The sequence below is a fragment of the Priapulus caudatus genome, unplaced genomic scaffold (genome assembly GCF_000485595.1).
Source record: "Priapulus caudatus unplaced genomic scaffold, Priapulus_caudatus-5.0.1 Scaffold433, whole genome shotgun sequence".
Taxonomy (NCBI): domain Eukaryota; kingdom Metazoa; phylum Priapulida; class Priapulimorpha; order Priapulimorphida; family Priapulidae; genus Priapulus; species Priapulus caudatus.
The window spans coordinates 120688-135868 of NW_014577494.1; the positions used below are offsets into that span (position 1 = coordinate 120688).

Consider the following 15181-nt stretch of genomic DNA (forward strand, 5'->3'; position numbering starts at 1 on the left):
TCACTTTCACCGGTTCACGTTTCGCTGTGACCTATCACGGGATGGTTCATAATAAAGAACAAGCTGTGATTGGCTGAGGCGCGGGCCGCCATATTGGATCCCGTTCGAATCTACCTCGCTAGCAGGATCGGGTTCGGTGGATCGAGATTCGTGGATCCGACCAAACAAACAGTCAGATCAACGAATCCATTGGATCGAGATCTGTGGATCCGACCAACAAACAAACGCTTCCATAAATCAATGCCACCAATGCAATAAATTTATATGCTCTGATCTGATATTGCCACTGATCATTGGGAAGGAACGTGGGTTGTATAATGAGTTGAGATACCTGTACTATATTGAATCCCGTTCGAATCCACCTCGCTAGCAGGGTCGGGTTCGGTGGATCGAGATCCGTGGATCCGACCAAACAAACAGTCAGATCAACGAATCCATTGGATCGAGATCCGTGGATCCGACCAAACAAACAGTCAGATCAACGAATCCATTGGATCGAGATCTGTGGATGGAACAAATGCGCCCATAAATCAATGCCATCAATGCAATAAATTTATATTCTCTGATCTCACATTGCCACTGATCATTGGGAAGGAACGTGGGTTGTAACATGGTTGTAATTAGATACAATAATGTAACCCAACAAGAGTAGGATCTAGGTTGTAATACAATCCAATGCAATCTAATAAAAATTGTAATCAATACTAAATAAAATATATTGAAAAAAATAATTAAATATTGAATAAAATGCCATCAATTATCAAAATGCTGTCGTACGCGACCCCTGCCAATCCAACCGGAATTTGATCCAGTGCCAGCAATAAATTTATGGAATGAGCAGGGTGTCAGGTATAAGGTCAAGGAGGCCGCACTTTTAAAATAAAGATACAATGCTCGGAAAACGCATTGGAAATTGTTGAGAATAATGGCGCTGATGAGAAGAACAGGCGCGTGCACAAACAGACACGATGCCGACGTGTTGACGGCTGATGATGACGAAACAGGAAGTGACAATGGGGACTGGATGGACTCTGACAATGACATGGAAACGTGTTTCAAACAATTGATTGAGTAACTACTCTAATTAATGGCGTTAATAAAACAAATGTGGAAATTGTTGAAGTACTTCTTTTTTACTTCTTGTCACTAAGGTATAGTACGGAGTCCCCTAAACAAATATTTGTATTGGCCACTCATCGTGCATGTTTCATCGGGCACCACCTGACTCTGTCGCCCTATTGAAGTGACATCATGTATCTTCATAGACTTGTACCGTTTGCAAAAAAGACTTGCAGTTCTTTTCTCAAAAGATTTGCTCTGAATCTTCATGGTCAGAATGCATAATAGAGCACCATTTTAGTGTCAATATCCAAGAAGACGAATCCCGAACTTCGGCGCTTCTTGCCATAAGCTGGGCCCCTAATATTTTGACTTTAGGGGCCCAGCTGGCTACTACAATTTTTGGAAAGTTTTCATCACTGAAAATACTGTAAAATAGCTAGCAGGAGTTCAGGTATAGTGCTTATACCTAATTATTATGAAACAGTATGGTCGATGAGGTCTTTTTATACTGTGTGTGTGAAATGTTGAGTTCCAGCCCCAATCAATAGTTTGAAAAGGTGAGTTAGGGTTATTGTATGAGTCCAAATTATGAGGAGCGTTTTGCATTTAGAGATGTTTTCTTTATTACAATTTATTTAACCAAACAACTTCCCCAGTGTCATCAGTTTTAATCATTCAACCAAAAAAGATACCATATTCCATAATTATAATTTGTTGATATGAAATACGTAGGTATTTTGTTGTAAGTTTATTATTATGATTAAGTTATAGGACCATTATTACTAAACTTATATTATTTAACTAACTTGAACCATACTATATAGCCCTGTGTATACATACTTGTATCCAATATGTTTCGCTCAATTAAATCAAATTAATATAATCGATTAATTGTCCATCAGGTAGTCCTGGCCCTGGGTGACTACATGAGCGTACAGTGTCACTCGTGCATCGGTGGTACAAACATTGGCGAAGACATCCGCAAGCTGGACTACGGACAACACGTCGTCTCTGGCACACCGGGAAGAGTGTTCGGTCAGTATACCTGTAGTAACGATGAATGTAGTTTACATGTCGTTTTCATATCTATTCAGTCAGTAGGATTGGCATCTGTGTTATCGCTGCACTATGGTCATACCACCTCACCAAGATCACAAAGTAGCATTCTAAGTAATAATCTCTTATTAAATTATCTATTTTAAAATGCTTGGTAAATTTGAATGAATGGCATTTCCTTCTCTTCCTTAAGACATGATACGGCGGCGAAATCTCCGCACTCGTGCTATCAAGATGCTCATTCTTGACGAAGCTGATGAGATGCTAAACAAGGGTGAGTTCAGTTTCCATGAATAAATAATAAAAAATGCCAGCATTTTCTTAAAGGCAACTTTACAGAATCAAAATTAATTTTCTGTTTGCTCATGCATAAATTGCTAAATGTGATGTGGTGATATAACTCTATCGTAATGGGTTCACCTGCATGTATTCTTTAAAGTAGAATGGAAATATATTTGAAATGTGTAATGTATTGCAAGCACTCTGCTGTTAACTGTTATATGATAGTAGTGCAATATGATATATACTCTGTTCTTAATTGCATTTCTGCATATCTTTATGAAATAAAATTAAAATGCATTTAAACTAAAATAAAATCTGTGTAAGGATCAATCACACTAACTCCCAAAATTATCTTTTGTAGATGATGGTCCATTCTATAAAGTTTCTGTAAGTAACCACCATTCAAGGGGAATGCTAAGTGTCTTAGAGACAGACATTCATTCTGTAGAGGTGTCTGTTGACAGATTTTTGATCGTTGCAGGATTTAAGGAGCAGATCTACGACGTGTATCGATATCTGCCGCCAGCCACACAGGTGTGTCTCATCTCAGCCACTCTGCCTCACGAAGTCCTTGAGATGACGTGCAAGTTCATGACAGACCCCATCAGAATCCTCGTAAAACGGCAAGTCGGAATTAAGATGAAACTGCTGCTATTCCTCTGGAAAAGTGATGTCCAAAATATACTTTTGTATATATTTTTTTAGCTCTTGTAGTAGGTTAAACCTGCCCATCACTCACACTAGACGGATTGCTTAATTTTGAATCCTACTAGATCATTAATGCAAGAGATGGTGTTGAGGGGCAAGTGCATGTCAGAAACCTTGAGGAATCCTAATGTAATATAGTCCACTGGGAAATGTTCCAAAACGCATGGACAGCTACGGAAAATTACCCAGCTAATTACTGTCCGTAGCAAAATATACGGACTCCTACGAAATAACGATGAACTCCTATGAAATTTATACAGACTGCCAATTAACTCTGCCTGATATCAGTGAGTCTGTGATTATTACTACAAACTTCGACCATTTGCTAGCAAGCGTGGCGCCCGCAGACCAGCAGCGCGAGCCTTTGATGCAGCGGAATGATAACAGGTGCAGATAGCTCGGGCTATTTTTTTAGTATTTACCATCGCTCGCTGCATTAACAGGCAGGGTGGCGGTACTGACGCCCGGGCGCAGGCGCATGGCATTCAGAAGCAATTGTCTACTAGTGGAGCGAGGCAACGACTCGCGCGCTGGCTGGTATGGCTGGTATAAACTGGTGCAGCGCTATAAGCATTGTACGTGTGGCTGGCGTGTTGACACAATGGTTTAAGGTAGTATCGCACTGGGCTGCGACTGTTGGCCACAAATTGCCAATGGCATTCGCGAGGGAGATTCCAAAATGTGTCAAATCGTTTGCAGGGGTTCTCAATTTCCTCGCGTGAGTCGCAGGGCCTCGCTCTCGTGTCGCTGGAATTTTGAACATGTTCAAAAAATTCGCGCGACAAATTTTTCTCTCAAAATAGTCACAGAGTCGTCGCGGGTGTCTCGAACCATTCTCAATTTAGTTTCCGTGAGATAGAAAGTGCGAGAAATGTGAGACAACTTTGTGAGGGGTTGGCGACCTATGAAATTAAATTGTGGGTCCTTATCCAGCAGCTTCTGCACTTCTTCTCTGAGGTCTATCTCACTTGACGTCTGATGACAAAATGATTGCTGGACTGGGGCCCCGTATTTATATGGTCCAGATTTCTCAATTGTCACACATAACTGTCGCGCGACTGTTGCACGACATTCGCGTGACAGTCGCAAGTGCAAAAAATTCGCAATTTTGTTGCGTGAATGTCACGCGAGTGTCGGGCGACATGTATGCGAACTCCCGTCGAATTTTGGCCCAAATTTCGCCGCAAACGTGTCGTAAGTACCAATTCAGTGTGATTCCAAGTGAAAATTGTCGCTAATTCCCGTATTTTCTCGCAATTTTGTGTCTCCAACTAGTCGCGAGCTGTTGCAGCCCAGTGAGATACTAGCTTTATATTATGTACTGTGTATAGTATATATATATATATATATATATAACTGTCGTTATGTTTGTATATAAAAATATATTAAGCATTTTATATAAAATATTTGGCTTATTTTTAATTGCCGTGAGAGAACTTGTAATACGATCAAATTCGGGCATCAATTGATGCAAGAAGAGCAACACGGCACGCGCGTTTTATATAGACAATTCTCAATACGACACAATTACACAGGCACGCGATTACCATTGTGTCAACACACCAGCCACACGTACAATGCTTATAGCGCTGCACCAGTTTATACCAGCAAGAGCATATAAAGTAGGTAAAAAGGGGTATAAAGAGCATATATATAAAGATTTATACGCTCTTGATACCAGCCGTACCAGCCAGTGCGTGAGTTGTTGCCTTGCTCCACTAGTAGACAGTTGGTTCCAGATGCCGTGAGCGCTGCCACGCTGCCTGTTAACGCAGCAAGCGATGGTAAATAGCCGGAGCTATCAGCACCTGTTATCATTCCGCTGCATCAAAGGCTGGCGCTGCTGGTGTGCGGGCGCAAGTTTGTAGTAATAATCACAGACTCGCTATATCAGGCAGAGTTAATTGGCAGTCTGTATACATTTCGTAGGAGTTCGTCATTATTTCGTAGGAGTCCGTATATTTTGCTATGGAAAGTAATTAGCTGGGTAATTTTCCGTAGCTGTCCGTGCGTTTTGGAACATTTCTGTGTTTAGTCCGTATTTTCTCCGACTTTCTAGTTCAAAGTGGTAATGAATCTTAGTATTAATGTAATATGTATAATTACCTAACTTAATAGATAAAAGATCCTAACATTGAAAGCTCCTAATCTTATATAGATTGATGAATCCCACGTTCCTCACGTGATAAGAGTTGGTAATGGTGCTGTTGATGTCGTCTTTCTTCAGTGATGAGTTGACACTGGAGGGCATCAAGCAGTTCTTTGTGGCAGTCGAGCGAGAGGAGTGGAAGTTTGACACTCTGTGTGACCTCTACGACACGCTCACCATCACGCAGGCAGTCATATTCTGCAACACAAAGCGCAAGGTGACTTCAAACTCCATCGGTTATTATAATTCAAGTTAGCCATGCGGGATATCGGAGCAAAATCTTGAGTGCATTTTAATAGTTTATTATATTTTTATTATTATTATAATTTATATTTATAGTAATATTTATATTTATAATAATTATTATTTATATGAGAATACTAGTAGTATTCAAGTTCGCTAATTCACTTTAATATGTTGCTCTTGTGAATATCACCTTGTAACCACAAGTCATATTCTAACTGTAGCCTTTAAGATTGTGGTGTGATGCACGTGTTGTACTAAAAAAAGTTTAAAGAAAGATATAAAGTGTTCTGAGTAATTTCTCATATTTATTTGCAATGAGTCTGACTGTTGTTCACTTCGACCAGGTTGATTGGCTGACGGAGAAGATGAGAGAAGCTAATTTCACAGTGTCGTCGATGCATGGAGACATGCCGCAGAAGGAGCGAGACAACATAATGAAGGAATTCCGATCCGGATCCAGGTATGACAATAGTTAATTGATAAGCGCATGTCACGGCTTAAGAACCGCTCTGTTGATATAACTCTGTTGCATTCACAACACAGTAGAAGTTACTCGAGGTAAATGCTACCTGGTATCATTTACCTCAGTTGAATTTATGTGACAGCTAGAACGTAGAAAGAACTCGGTCGTATTTTATGTGCAGTGGCCATATTTAACATAGGTAGCATTTAAACCGATATTATACTGTATTTCAAGGGTTATAAGGAGGTTTTTAGGAGTTTTTCTTTCCCGGTATGCTGAGCAAATGGTTTTTAGTTGCCTATGGTAGGGTGGCTTTGGAAGTTGAGTATTAGCTGGCTGAGCCACCGCTCGTCTATATTTAACCGCACAACTAACTTAATTCGGCAGGTAAAACTATTAACTTTGGTGTTAATTAACAATTCTGTGAAGAAGGTATTCATAATAAGTTACTGGTGGTAGCTATTGTGGCATTGGGATTAATATGTATTTTTCTTAAGCGTAGATAATTAAGCCCACCGATCCCGCTAATTTTTTGGCACTGGCCTGTGAGAAAAAGTGCTGCCTAATTTGTTATGACTGATTGTCGTTCTGGCAATGGCCGTCTGGAGTCTAAACTCGGTGCATGACGCTGTGTTTCAGCCGCGTGCTCATCACGACTGACGTGTGGGCGCGTGGAATCGACGTGCAGCAAGTGTCGCTCGTCATCAACTACGATCTCCCCAACAACCGAGAACTGTACATCCACAGGTAAGCAATACTGATGCAACTAGCGGGCACATCACACAGAGCGGCTATGAAGGCATCTTGCTCACACGACTAATTCACAGGCTGCACAAACGTACAACTTATGCAGCCGAACAAAGATCTCAGCATCCTAAATTGGCATTATACGTTATATGAGAATCAGATACTTAAAGGGATCGTTTACTCTAGGTTCTAGGGTTATTTTCAGTTAATTTAGGTTAAAATTACGCTACATAAAAAGTTTCATGGTTCAATCACAATTAGAAATATTATTTAAAAATGTTTTAAAACTAACGACTACAGTTTGATTAAAACGACGGCGGCGCCACTCAAAGCGCACGATCTGATAAGTTGCGCAAAACCACTTCAGCCAAGGGCTACAGACCGAGGGTGTTTCTTATGTATTAATTTAAAAGTAAAAGGATTGTAATATCTTATAAACGACATATAGTTTCAGTTATATTATGGATAAATTTGTCCTAAAATGAACATCGTTCGGTTAAATAGCATTTAGGTATGAATATAATTGTACCTTTGTGATTAGCCCTCAGTCTGTAACGTGCAAAATAAATTGGCAAATACAGAACTTTTTCAGGGTGGCAGCACGGTCGCTGGTGTCATGGCGCCGTTCAAATTTCGTAGCGTTGATGTGTAATTAATTATAACAATTAAATTAGGTACGGTATTTTATGAGTTATGTCTCTTTATTCGCAAAAATTTTAAATTCAATTGTGCGACTTGAATTTTAGGCAGTTTTTTTAATTTTTCTCAGTAAATATGAAACTTAAAGAAAAATCCTGAATCATATCTAACTGCCAGCTCGTTGAGTAAACCGGCAAGTGCATCAATTGTTATATTAAAAAATACATTAATTGCCGGTTGGTTGGCAAAGTGATAATGCTGAAGATTAAGGATGTATTGCCACTTAAACAACTCTGTTAATTATGTAAAGCTTGAAAGATCGACCAGTCTTAGTGTCGATTGCAATACTCAATGTCAATCTGTAATGATAGTAGACACACATCTTATTGCTGCTGTTATTTGTTGGTGGGCTGGGTGGAATCTTCATATATTAATCTTCTGTTATCATTATCATCATCATTATTAATGTTATTATTATTATGCAGAATCGGTCGATCAGGTCGGTTTGGCCGTAAGGGTGTCGCCATCAACTTTGTGAAGAACGATGACATCAGAATTCTGCGAGATATCGAGCAGTACTATTCCACACAGATCGATGAAATGCCCATGAACGGTAAGCCAGATGTTTAATTTTGCATTTTTTAGGACAAGGCAGGTGTTCGCTTGACCTTAATTGGCAACTTTCTGGGCACCATGGCAAATGTCCCCGTCACATGGCAAACGTGGTGCACCACTGCAACTTGGTTTTTCCAACTATATCCTAGACGAAGGGATGCCTGCACAACATGTAATTTATGGGAAGTGCATGTAGGAAAGATTTGGTACTTGTTAGCCAGATTTGTGAGGCACCCTGCCAAGTAATGGGGCAACCACAGTACTAGCTACCAGTGCCGTGGTGAATTTTTAACCCTGACAAGCCAGGTCGTCGTGGTGTAAGCAAGTATTTTTAGGTTTTGCATTTCCTCTTGCATGGTAAAACCCAACAGTTGTTTGGTAAATGAAAACTGTTGGGTTTAGATTCTGCTTACTTTATGCAACATGGCTTTAATATTTAATCTCTTGTCCAAATGTAATGTCAGACAATTGACAGCTTGGTGGGCTACGTGGCAAATAAGATTATAAACAGTGGGTCTAAATTGTTTTACGGCATGTGCAAATGTCACAAATAGGATTGAGAACTTCATATTCAAAAATAAAGCATACCATGCATGCCTGCGCACATTTTAGAGCTTTACTGCATCATTCCACTGCTTCTGATTTGAAAATCACCCATAGATCACGCGAAACTAACGAGCCGTTGATTCGTTTTATGTTATAGTCGCTGATTTGATCTAATGGCAATGAAAGTGAAGACCTACAAGTGACATCCACAAAGTTTCAAGAAGAAATCTGGAAGAGATGCTACATCACGATCACTATTCTTTTACCATAGTATGGCAGCATGTCATGTTACAATGGTAGCATCGGTGGAATTAAGTACCGTTCCGTGGAGAGAGCGGTGGGACGAGTTGTACAGTACTCTTATATTATGTGTTCTTTTTGTTTCTGCCTCTTCACATTGTGTAAACCTTGTATATGTAAATTGCAGCACAGTGCTTGTGCACAACGATGATGAAAAATAGCACCCGATTATATTAGTCTTTAGCAATGACAAGTAGTTATTGGAAATGTGGGTTAAAAAGACCTAGATGTCATAACTTTTATATCTGTGGAATAACTTTAAAACCATGTCCATATTTATGTCCAATTTCTAGGACGTGGTTCAAAGGTGTGTGCATCATGAACACTAGTGCTGTGGCCACTACCGTCAGCAGGTATATAATGTTTTACTGGTTTCAAACAAACAGCTGGTATGTCATTATGAATGTAGAATAACACACGTATTGGCAATTAAATAAGGTATAGTTAAAAATTCAAGAAGGTATGGTACATTTATGTCGTGAAAAAAAATACAAATGAAGCTCGGGTGTTCAAAATAAAAGCTTTTATTCAGTAGAAATGAATTTTTGAAATGCTTTTCTATTTATTGTAACAGCTAACATGATAAACTATTAAGCCTTAACACACTTGAAAATAAACACATTGCATGTGATTATACTGCCATGATTTCTAAACTGTCATGTAATGACTTGAGATCTTGCGAATTCAACGTTGGTTAGAGCTGCACTTACATCAGCACAATGGACAACACACCTGGGGTTAAAATTACCTGAACCTATCGTCACTAACAGCGTTGAGGTTAGCATGATGTGGCTGCAAAATTTAACGTCTATTTAATCATACATGGTGGGTGGTCGTACAATGTATAATCGGTTTGCAGAGCTACGTTATGGTACAACCGTTATTTTCAGTTTGAATTGTGCCAAATTGGTCACAACTTTTGTATGTATTTAGCAACACATAGTTCTATAAATGACTTCTCTAGATAAACCCATGATTCTTTAAAAGAATTTTTGTGTTCAAAAGAATAACTACATTATCTATGCCAACGTTTTTCTCTCAATTGAATTCAAATACAAATACACACATACAAAACTATCTATGCAGACATGCAACCTCTTACTAAAACGAAATCTTGATCGGTTTAGCCATATTCTGTTTAATATTGCAGTAAAACATGTTTCACGTTCACGAACAGTTGTATCTTGTGTTAAAACATAAATACTTGATTACGTAGGAATGAACAATTTCCTATGTCTGAAACAACGGTGATTAAAACTGGCTACGTGCTTGCTAAAAAAGTACATATCAATACAGGTTTTACCGGACCTTAGTATTGAATGGTGGGAGAATCTACGTTATATTTATTGCATAGAAAAAACTAGATTATGCTCAGGACACTCATTCCATTTCGAAACAACATCAGTATCAGAAATTGCAGCATGTTTGCCAATACTGTATTCAGTAATAACAACATGTTTGAGAACACTTCAGAAATACCAAAATGCTTGGGAATACTGTACTCAGGAATATCAGCAGGTTTTGGAACAACACTGTATTCAGGAATATCAGCATGTTTTGGAATAACACTATCCAGGAATATCAGCGCGTTTTTGAACAACATGGTATTCAGGAATATCAGCAGGTTTTGGAACAACACTATTCAGGAATATCAGCATGTTTATAAAGCAAGAGTTTATTCAGGAATATTTCGACCATTGTATTAAGGAACAACAGATTTTAAGGAATAAGCCAATTTCGCATTTCAGAAAGTGAAGTGCATGGTGGGACCATTTTACCCAGTACTATATACCAAGTACCTATACATGGTACCAAGTATGACAATTATTTCTATTTGAACTTCACAGTACTAGCTTCACCATCATTCAGCCGTGTACAAACCGTTTGAATTTCCGATAATAAATATAACATGGTGTTCACCAAACAAATTTAAATATTAGGTGAATGTGAAAAACATTCACTTTTCCCACATTAACAGTCATCTCGCTGCATTAATACACAGTAACAGGCATTCCCTTGGTGGCCATCTGCCAGGACCCAGCTATGAAACACGGTTACCGAGCATCAGGAGTCGAAATGCGAAATGAGCTTATTACCTAACCACCATTATTCAGATTGTCGTCGCGTATCATGATCAGGTGAATCCAGGTTACAGTTTGAACAAGTCCTGCATCTTGTCGACGACCATCTTCGCGATGGCAAGGGACGAGGTCGCGCCGGGGGAGGGAGCATTTCGCACGTGCAGCACTCGGTCGCTAAGCACCCCTGTTCCCGTGTCGAAGACAAAGTCGTCTACGAGAGAGCCATCTGGTGCCAGCGCCTGCGCACGCACTCCCGCGGGACCCCTGGGAAACACAGATATAAGACGGACCCTGTTAGTAATGCTCCAATAAATTTACAGATTAAATTTACATTAAAAATGCTCAGTCAAGCCGAAGAGACGAAAACGCCACAATGACTGCCACTAAAGGGAAATGTCAAAAGTGTCATTTGAAGACAGGTGCTCATTATAGAGGTGACCACTAACACAAGTTCAGTGCAAAATAATAATGTGTGAACAGATGCCATTGCTTGTCGATATTCAACGAGAGAGAATCTGAAAACAGCTGGAAGATTCCAAGATTAAAAAAACTGTTGTGATATCAAGAATACCTACGCAAACGCTATTACGTTAGATCAAGAGCAGAAAATAGACGGAGCACGACAAACTAAAACAAGGGAAATTACACATTTACTCTGACTTACTACTGAGAGAGACAGAGCAAGACGAGAGCGCGAGTGAAGAGAGCGAGCGCGATTGAGAAACGAACAACATCGGTGCAATACTGATGCAGTCCTCACGCTTCAGCGCTGCGGCAGCGAAATGCTCTGCAGTTGCGCAACGCTGCGCGTAGTGTTCAGACTCGTAGATACTCGTTCAGACCTCCGCCACCAGTACTTCACATGCAGCTTACTGCCAGCCCTCTATAATTACGCAGCAGGAGAGATGAAGGGCCAGAAACGTTAAGTTTCGACAGTAATACTTGCGTTGTCATACAGCTGAGTCAGCAGAAATAAGCAGAACGTAAAACTCAACTAGTGTCACACAGGGTAACACATACGAGACAATATCTCACTATCTACATTAATAGTTTCTTTGAGCTGAATCGCTCGTCATATGGTCACGTGATACATTGCAGATTGATTAAGATCCAATATCAGGAGAGAGACAATGTATTAGCAGGGACAAGCAACGAAGTGGCACGAACCTGTACATATTGCACGCCGTGTTCATAACCAGCTAAACATTATAAAAAGTTATCTAAAACGATCTATACTAGAGGAAAACATCGTTCATTTGTCGGATGCATAGCCGATCAGTTTAATACAGTGGATGAGACGAAGAGTGTCTCATTGTCGGTGAGGCGTGTTCGCAGAACGAATGTAGGCCATCTGGCCTGTGGAGTTCTAAAATGTGGAGTGAGCGCGTCGCCATAGAGCGAGCGACATTGCTCGTCTTCCACGCGGCAATTTCGCCAGTTATGGAGTACGCCGGAAACAATCAACACTGAGCGTAGCAGGAAAAACTCTCCTGTCACAGAAAACTCTCAATAGACGTATTGTAACGTATCACGTTATATCACAGTATACAGTCATGAATAGTCTCATAAACGTATTTGTAAGTATTTTTATCATTGGATACTAGTCATGAGAGTAGTCCCATAAACTATTGTAAGGGTATATCCTGTGTATCATGCGTGATACAGTCCATTAGAGTAGGTCTCAAGGTAGGAAGACTAATTGTAAGGTACTTGGTGTAATGCGATGGCTCGATAGCAGTCACGTGAGTACGTCTGTCAGAAAGCGGTATTAGTACAGGTGATTTGTGTATCAGGTGGATATCAGGAGTTCCAGTGAGGATAGGTCGCGCGATAAACGTACTTGTAAGGGTATCTGTTTTACACGTGAAACAATCATGTTGATTATTATAGTCTTACCAATGCATTAAGAGGCACTGACAGTGGTCAGTTCCGACCTGAACTCAACTTTCCACGAGTGGTGCCTTGCCTATCTTCTCCTGTTTGCGATGGACATCTAAGCAATCCGTCTCTATGGACTGGCGACTCACTGGGGCCAACACGGATGCGCATGTGTTGTCGCTCGCAGCAGTTCATCACTCGTGCTCGCTTACGGCTCTCTTGCCAGTCTCTCAGCGTTGAATCTCCGCTGTGAATCGTATTCTCCTTCCCTCGCGTAAACGCTAGCCGGCGTATCGACCGCTCAAGCCACAGCGTCTCTCCGTCATTGGCTCTCGTGTGTGCAGTGAAACCGCCGACGGAAGAGCGAAACTCCGGGATCAGGCACTGGCCCGCGCGGACGAGTTGAGCACACATGTCATGGCAGTCGCACAGAGCCAGCGAGCGACTCGGACCGTAAGACCGTGAGCTAATACGTGCAAGTAGCTGATGATGTATAGAGAGAATTTTGTATACCAATAATAGTATAGGGCATAGATGTTGAGAATTATTATATATAAATATAGTAAGTTGTATAATATATTTATATGTGTGATATATACACGTGGAACGAAAGTTCGTATTGTAATATCGAGGTTCTACAGGGTAGAGTGTCAGTGTTGTCTATTCTGTTACCTTGAGGATATGGTAGAAAGTATACATGCACCATATTTCTGGGCTTACACGGTATATACTTGGCACAAGTTCTGAATTACATGGTCAATGTCACTGAGTTACAAGGATCAGAACGTATGCCTTATTTAACTTATAGCGTAATATATTGGGATCGACCTTATCCTGATATAGCACGACGTAATTTGTGGTATGGTATATCACACTTATAGGTATATATAGTGCGCAGCTTTGACGTTACGGGTAGAGTGTTCGAGTGCTTCACAGATCCCTTTTCTCTGGCTTGAGAAAGCATGTACTCCCACCGGAATGGGCACAATACGGGGAATTTTTATCGGCAGCCAGAACATGTCGGCGAATTAGTCGAGTAGGTAGCCCACCGCATGTGACAAATACTTACACTGTGATGTCTGCATTGAAAGAGTAGCTACCAACATTGTGTGACTCATCCGAGCTCAACACTTGTCTTATAAATGGAAGAATCTGTCTTGGCATAGATGTGTGCGCGGCGATAGTTCCCAAGTGCATTAGGTGTGTATTAATATCTATGTCAGAAATTCTACCAGATCAAAATACTGCTTACAGATGAAGGTTAACTGAACACGAGGCTCGTTCGGGAGATACTGGGCAGATGAGGTACTACCTGAGTTATGTCCAGGGCTTCGGTAATAATAGATTGGACACGGTTGATTACGTCAACCACATCACGAGACAATGAATATTGGAAAGATAAACTAATAGATTCATCCTTAGTGTGTAGCGCTTATGCACGTTCTGTTTAAAGTCTTGACTGATATCTCAAACTGTGGATCCCATCTTGTAAATCAGCATAGAGAGACGAGCTATGAGGCAACTAGGCCAAGATGCCATACCGTGGTACCTGCTCATCTTTGCTCCAATAATCGTGGCACGCATGAGGAAATTCCCGTCCATTCCCACTCGGCGTTCCGCCTCTGTCTCCTGTAGTGGAGACAATTTTCTGCTACAAACTTGGGTTGCAGATGATAGTGACCGACTCCTGCTCTGGAACGGTTTGCAGCTTCTTGACTTGAATCGAGGTCTGGGGTTCGCTGTTTGCGATGTCGCTCTTGCAAACATTCCCAAAGTCATGAAATGGCCCGTGTTCGATCGACCAACAGCGCTTTTCAACCCTGGAAAATAATAGGCAACCGACGCACTGTTTTGCTTAAGCAATTCTAAAGACTGTACTAATTTGTTTCTGAGATCTAGTCCTATATATCCATATGTCTGCTAATTTGGTAGCTGGAATAGAAACTCAATCAGCTTCAATTTTGTGCTTAACCAGAAGTTCACTCTACGTCTCCATGAGCCTTGCTACATAACATTGTAGAAATAACATGTCTGAAATCTATTTCCCGGGTAAGAATCGACTGAGTCCTATCTTCTTGTCGATATTTCCGTAAGAGTTTAAAGCGTTTAATTAATAGCTTTGTGTGCTCCAAAAAAAACCGCTGACGATACTGTTCTTACTTTACAGTTTGGTTCTAAAACCTTCCCTGTATTCTATACCCCAGGACCATCGTTCCAAGTCCTGACAGCCATGGTGGCGAGACGCGCCACAGTGCATCTTAAGTCGAGGACTAAACCAAAATCTAGCCCTAGTGGATGTTCTGGGAGGAGCGTGAGCCGAGCTAGGGAAGTCAGCCTGCAATAGAAAAGCGCACAAAAGTTAGAGAGACTAACGCATTCGTAACATTGGCAAGGATGTTGAAAGTGGCA

The 15181-nt window shown here is 40.7% G+C and overlaps 2 protein-coding genes across 2 annotated transcripts in view; one reads left to right on the forward strand and one right to left on the reverse strand.

Moving 5' to 3' along the window:
* Window positions 1–9351, forward strand: part of LOC106810329 (eukaryotic initiation factor 4A-III) — a 13389-nt gene extending 4038 nt beyond the window's left edge. Inside the window, exons 4-11 of the mRNA XM_014813638.1 lie at window positions 1965–2097; window positions 2312–2392; window positions 2882–3023; window positions 5336–5474; window positions 5848–5963; window positions 6606–6713; window positions 7838–7965; window positions 8671–9351. Of these exons, the coding sequence (XP_014669124.1) occupies window positions 1965–2097; window positions 2312–2392; window positions 2882–3023; window positions 5336–5474; window positions 5848–5963; window positions 6606–6713; window positions 7838–7965; window positions 8671–8687 (864 nt within the window). The 3' untranslated portion in view covers window positions 8688–9351. The remainder of the gene's footprint in view (window positions 1–1964; window positions 2098–2311; window positions 2393–2881; window positions 3024–5335; window positions 5475–5847; window positions 5964–6605; window positions 6714–7837; window positions 7966–8670) is intronic.
* The window catches only part of LOC106810325 (L-2-hydroxyglutarate dehydrogenase, mitochondrial-like), a gene marked incomplete at its 5' end in the record, with an annotated part of 17974 nt that continues 12112 nt past the window's right edge, over window positions 9320–15181 (reverse strand). The window contains 4 exon segments of the mRNA XM_014813635.1: window positions 9320–11158; window positions 11639–11681; window positions 11837–11888; window positions 13822–13851. Coding sequence (XP_014669121.1) covers window positions 10963–11158; window positions 11639–11681; window positions 11837–11888; window positions 13822–13851 — 321 coding nt within the window.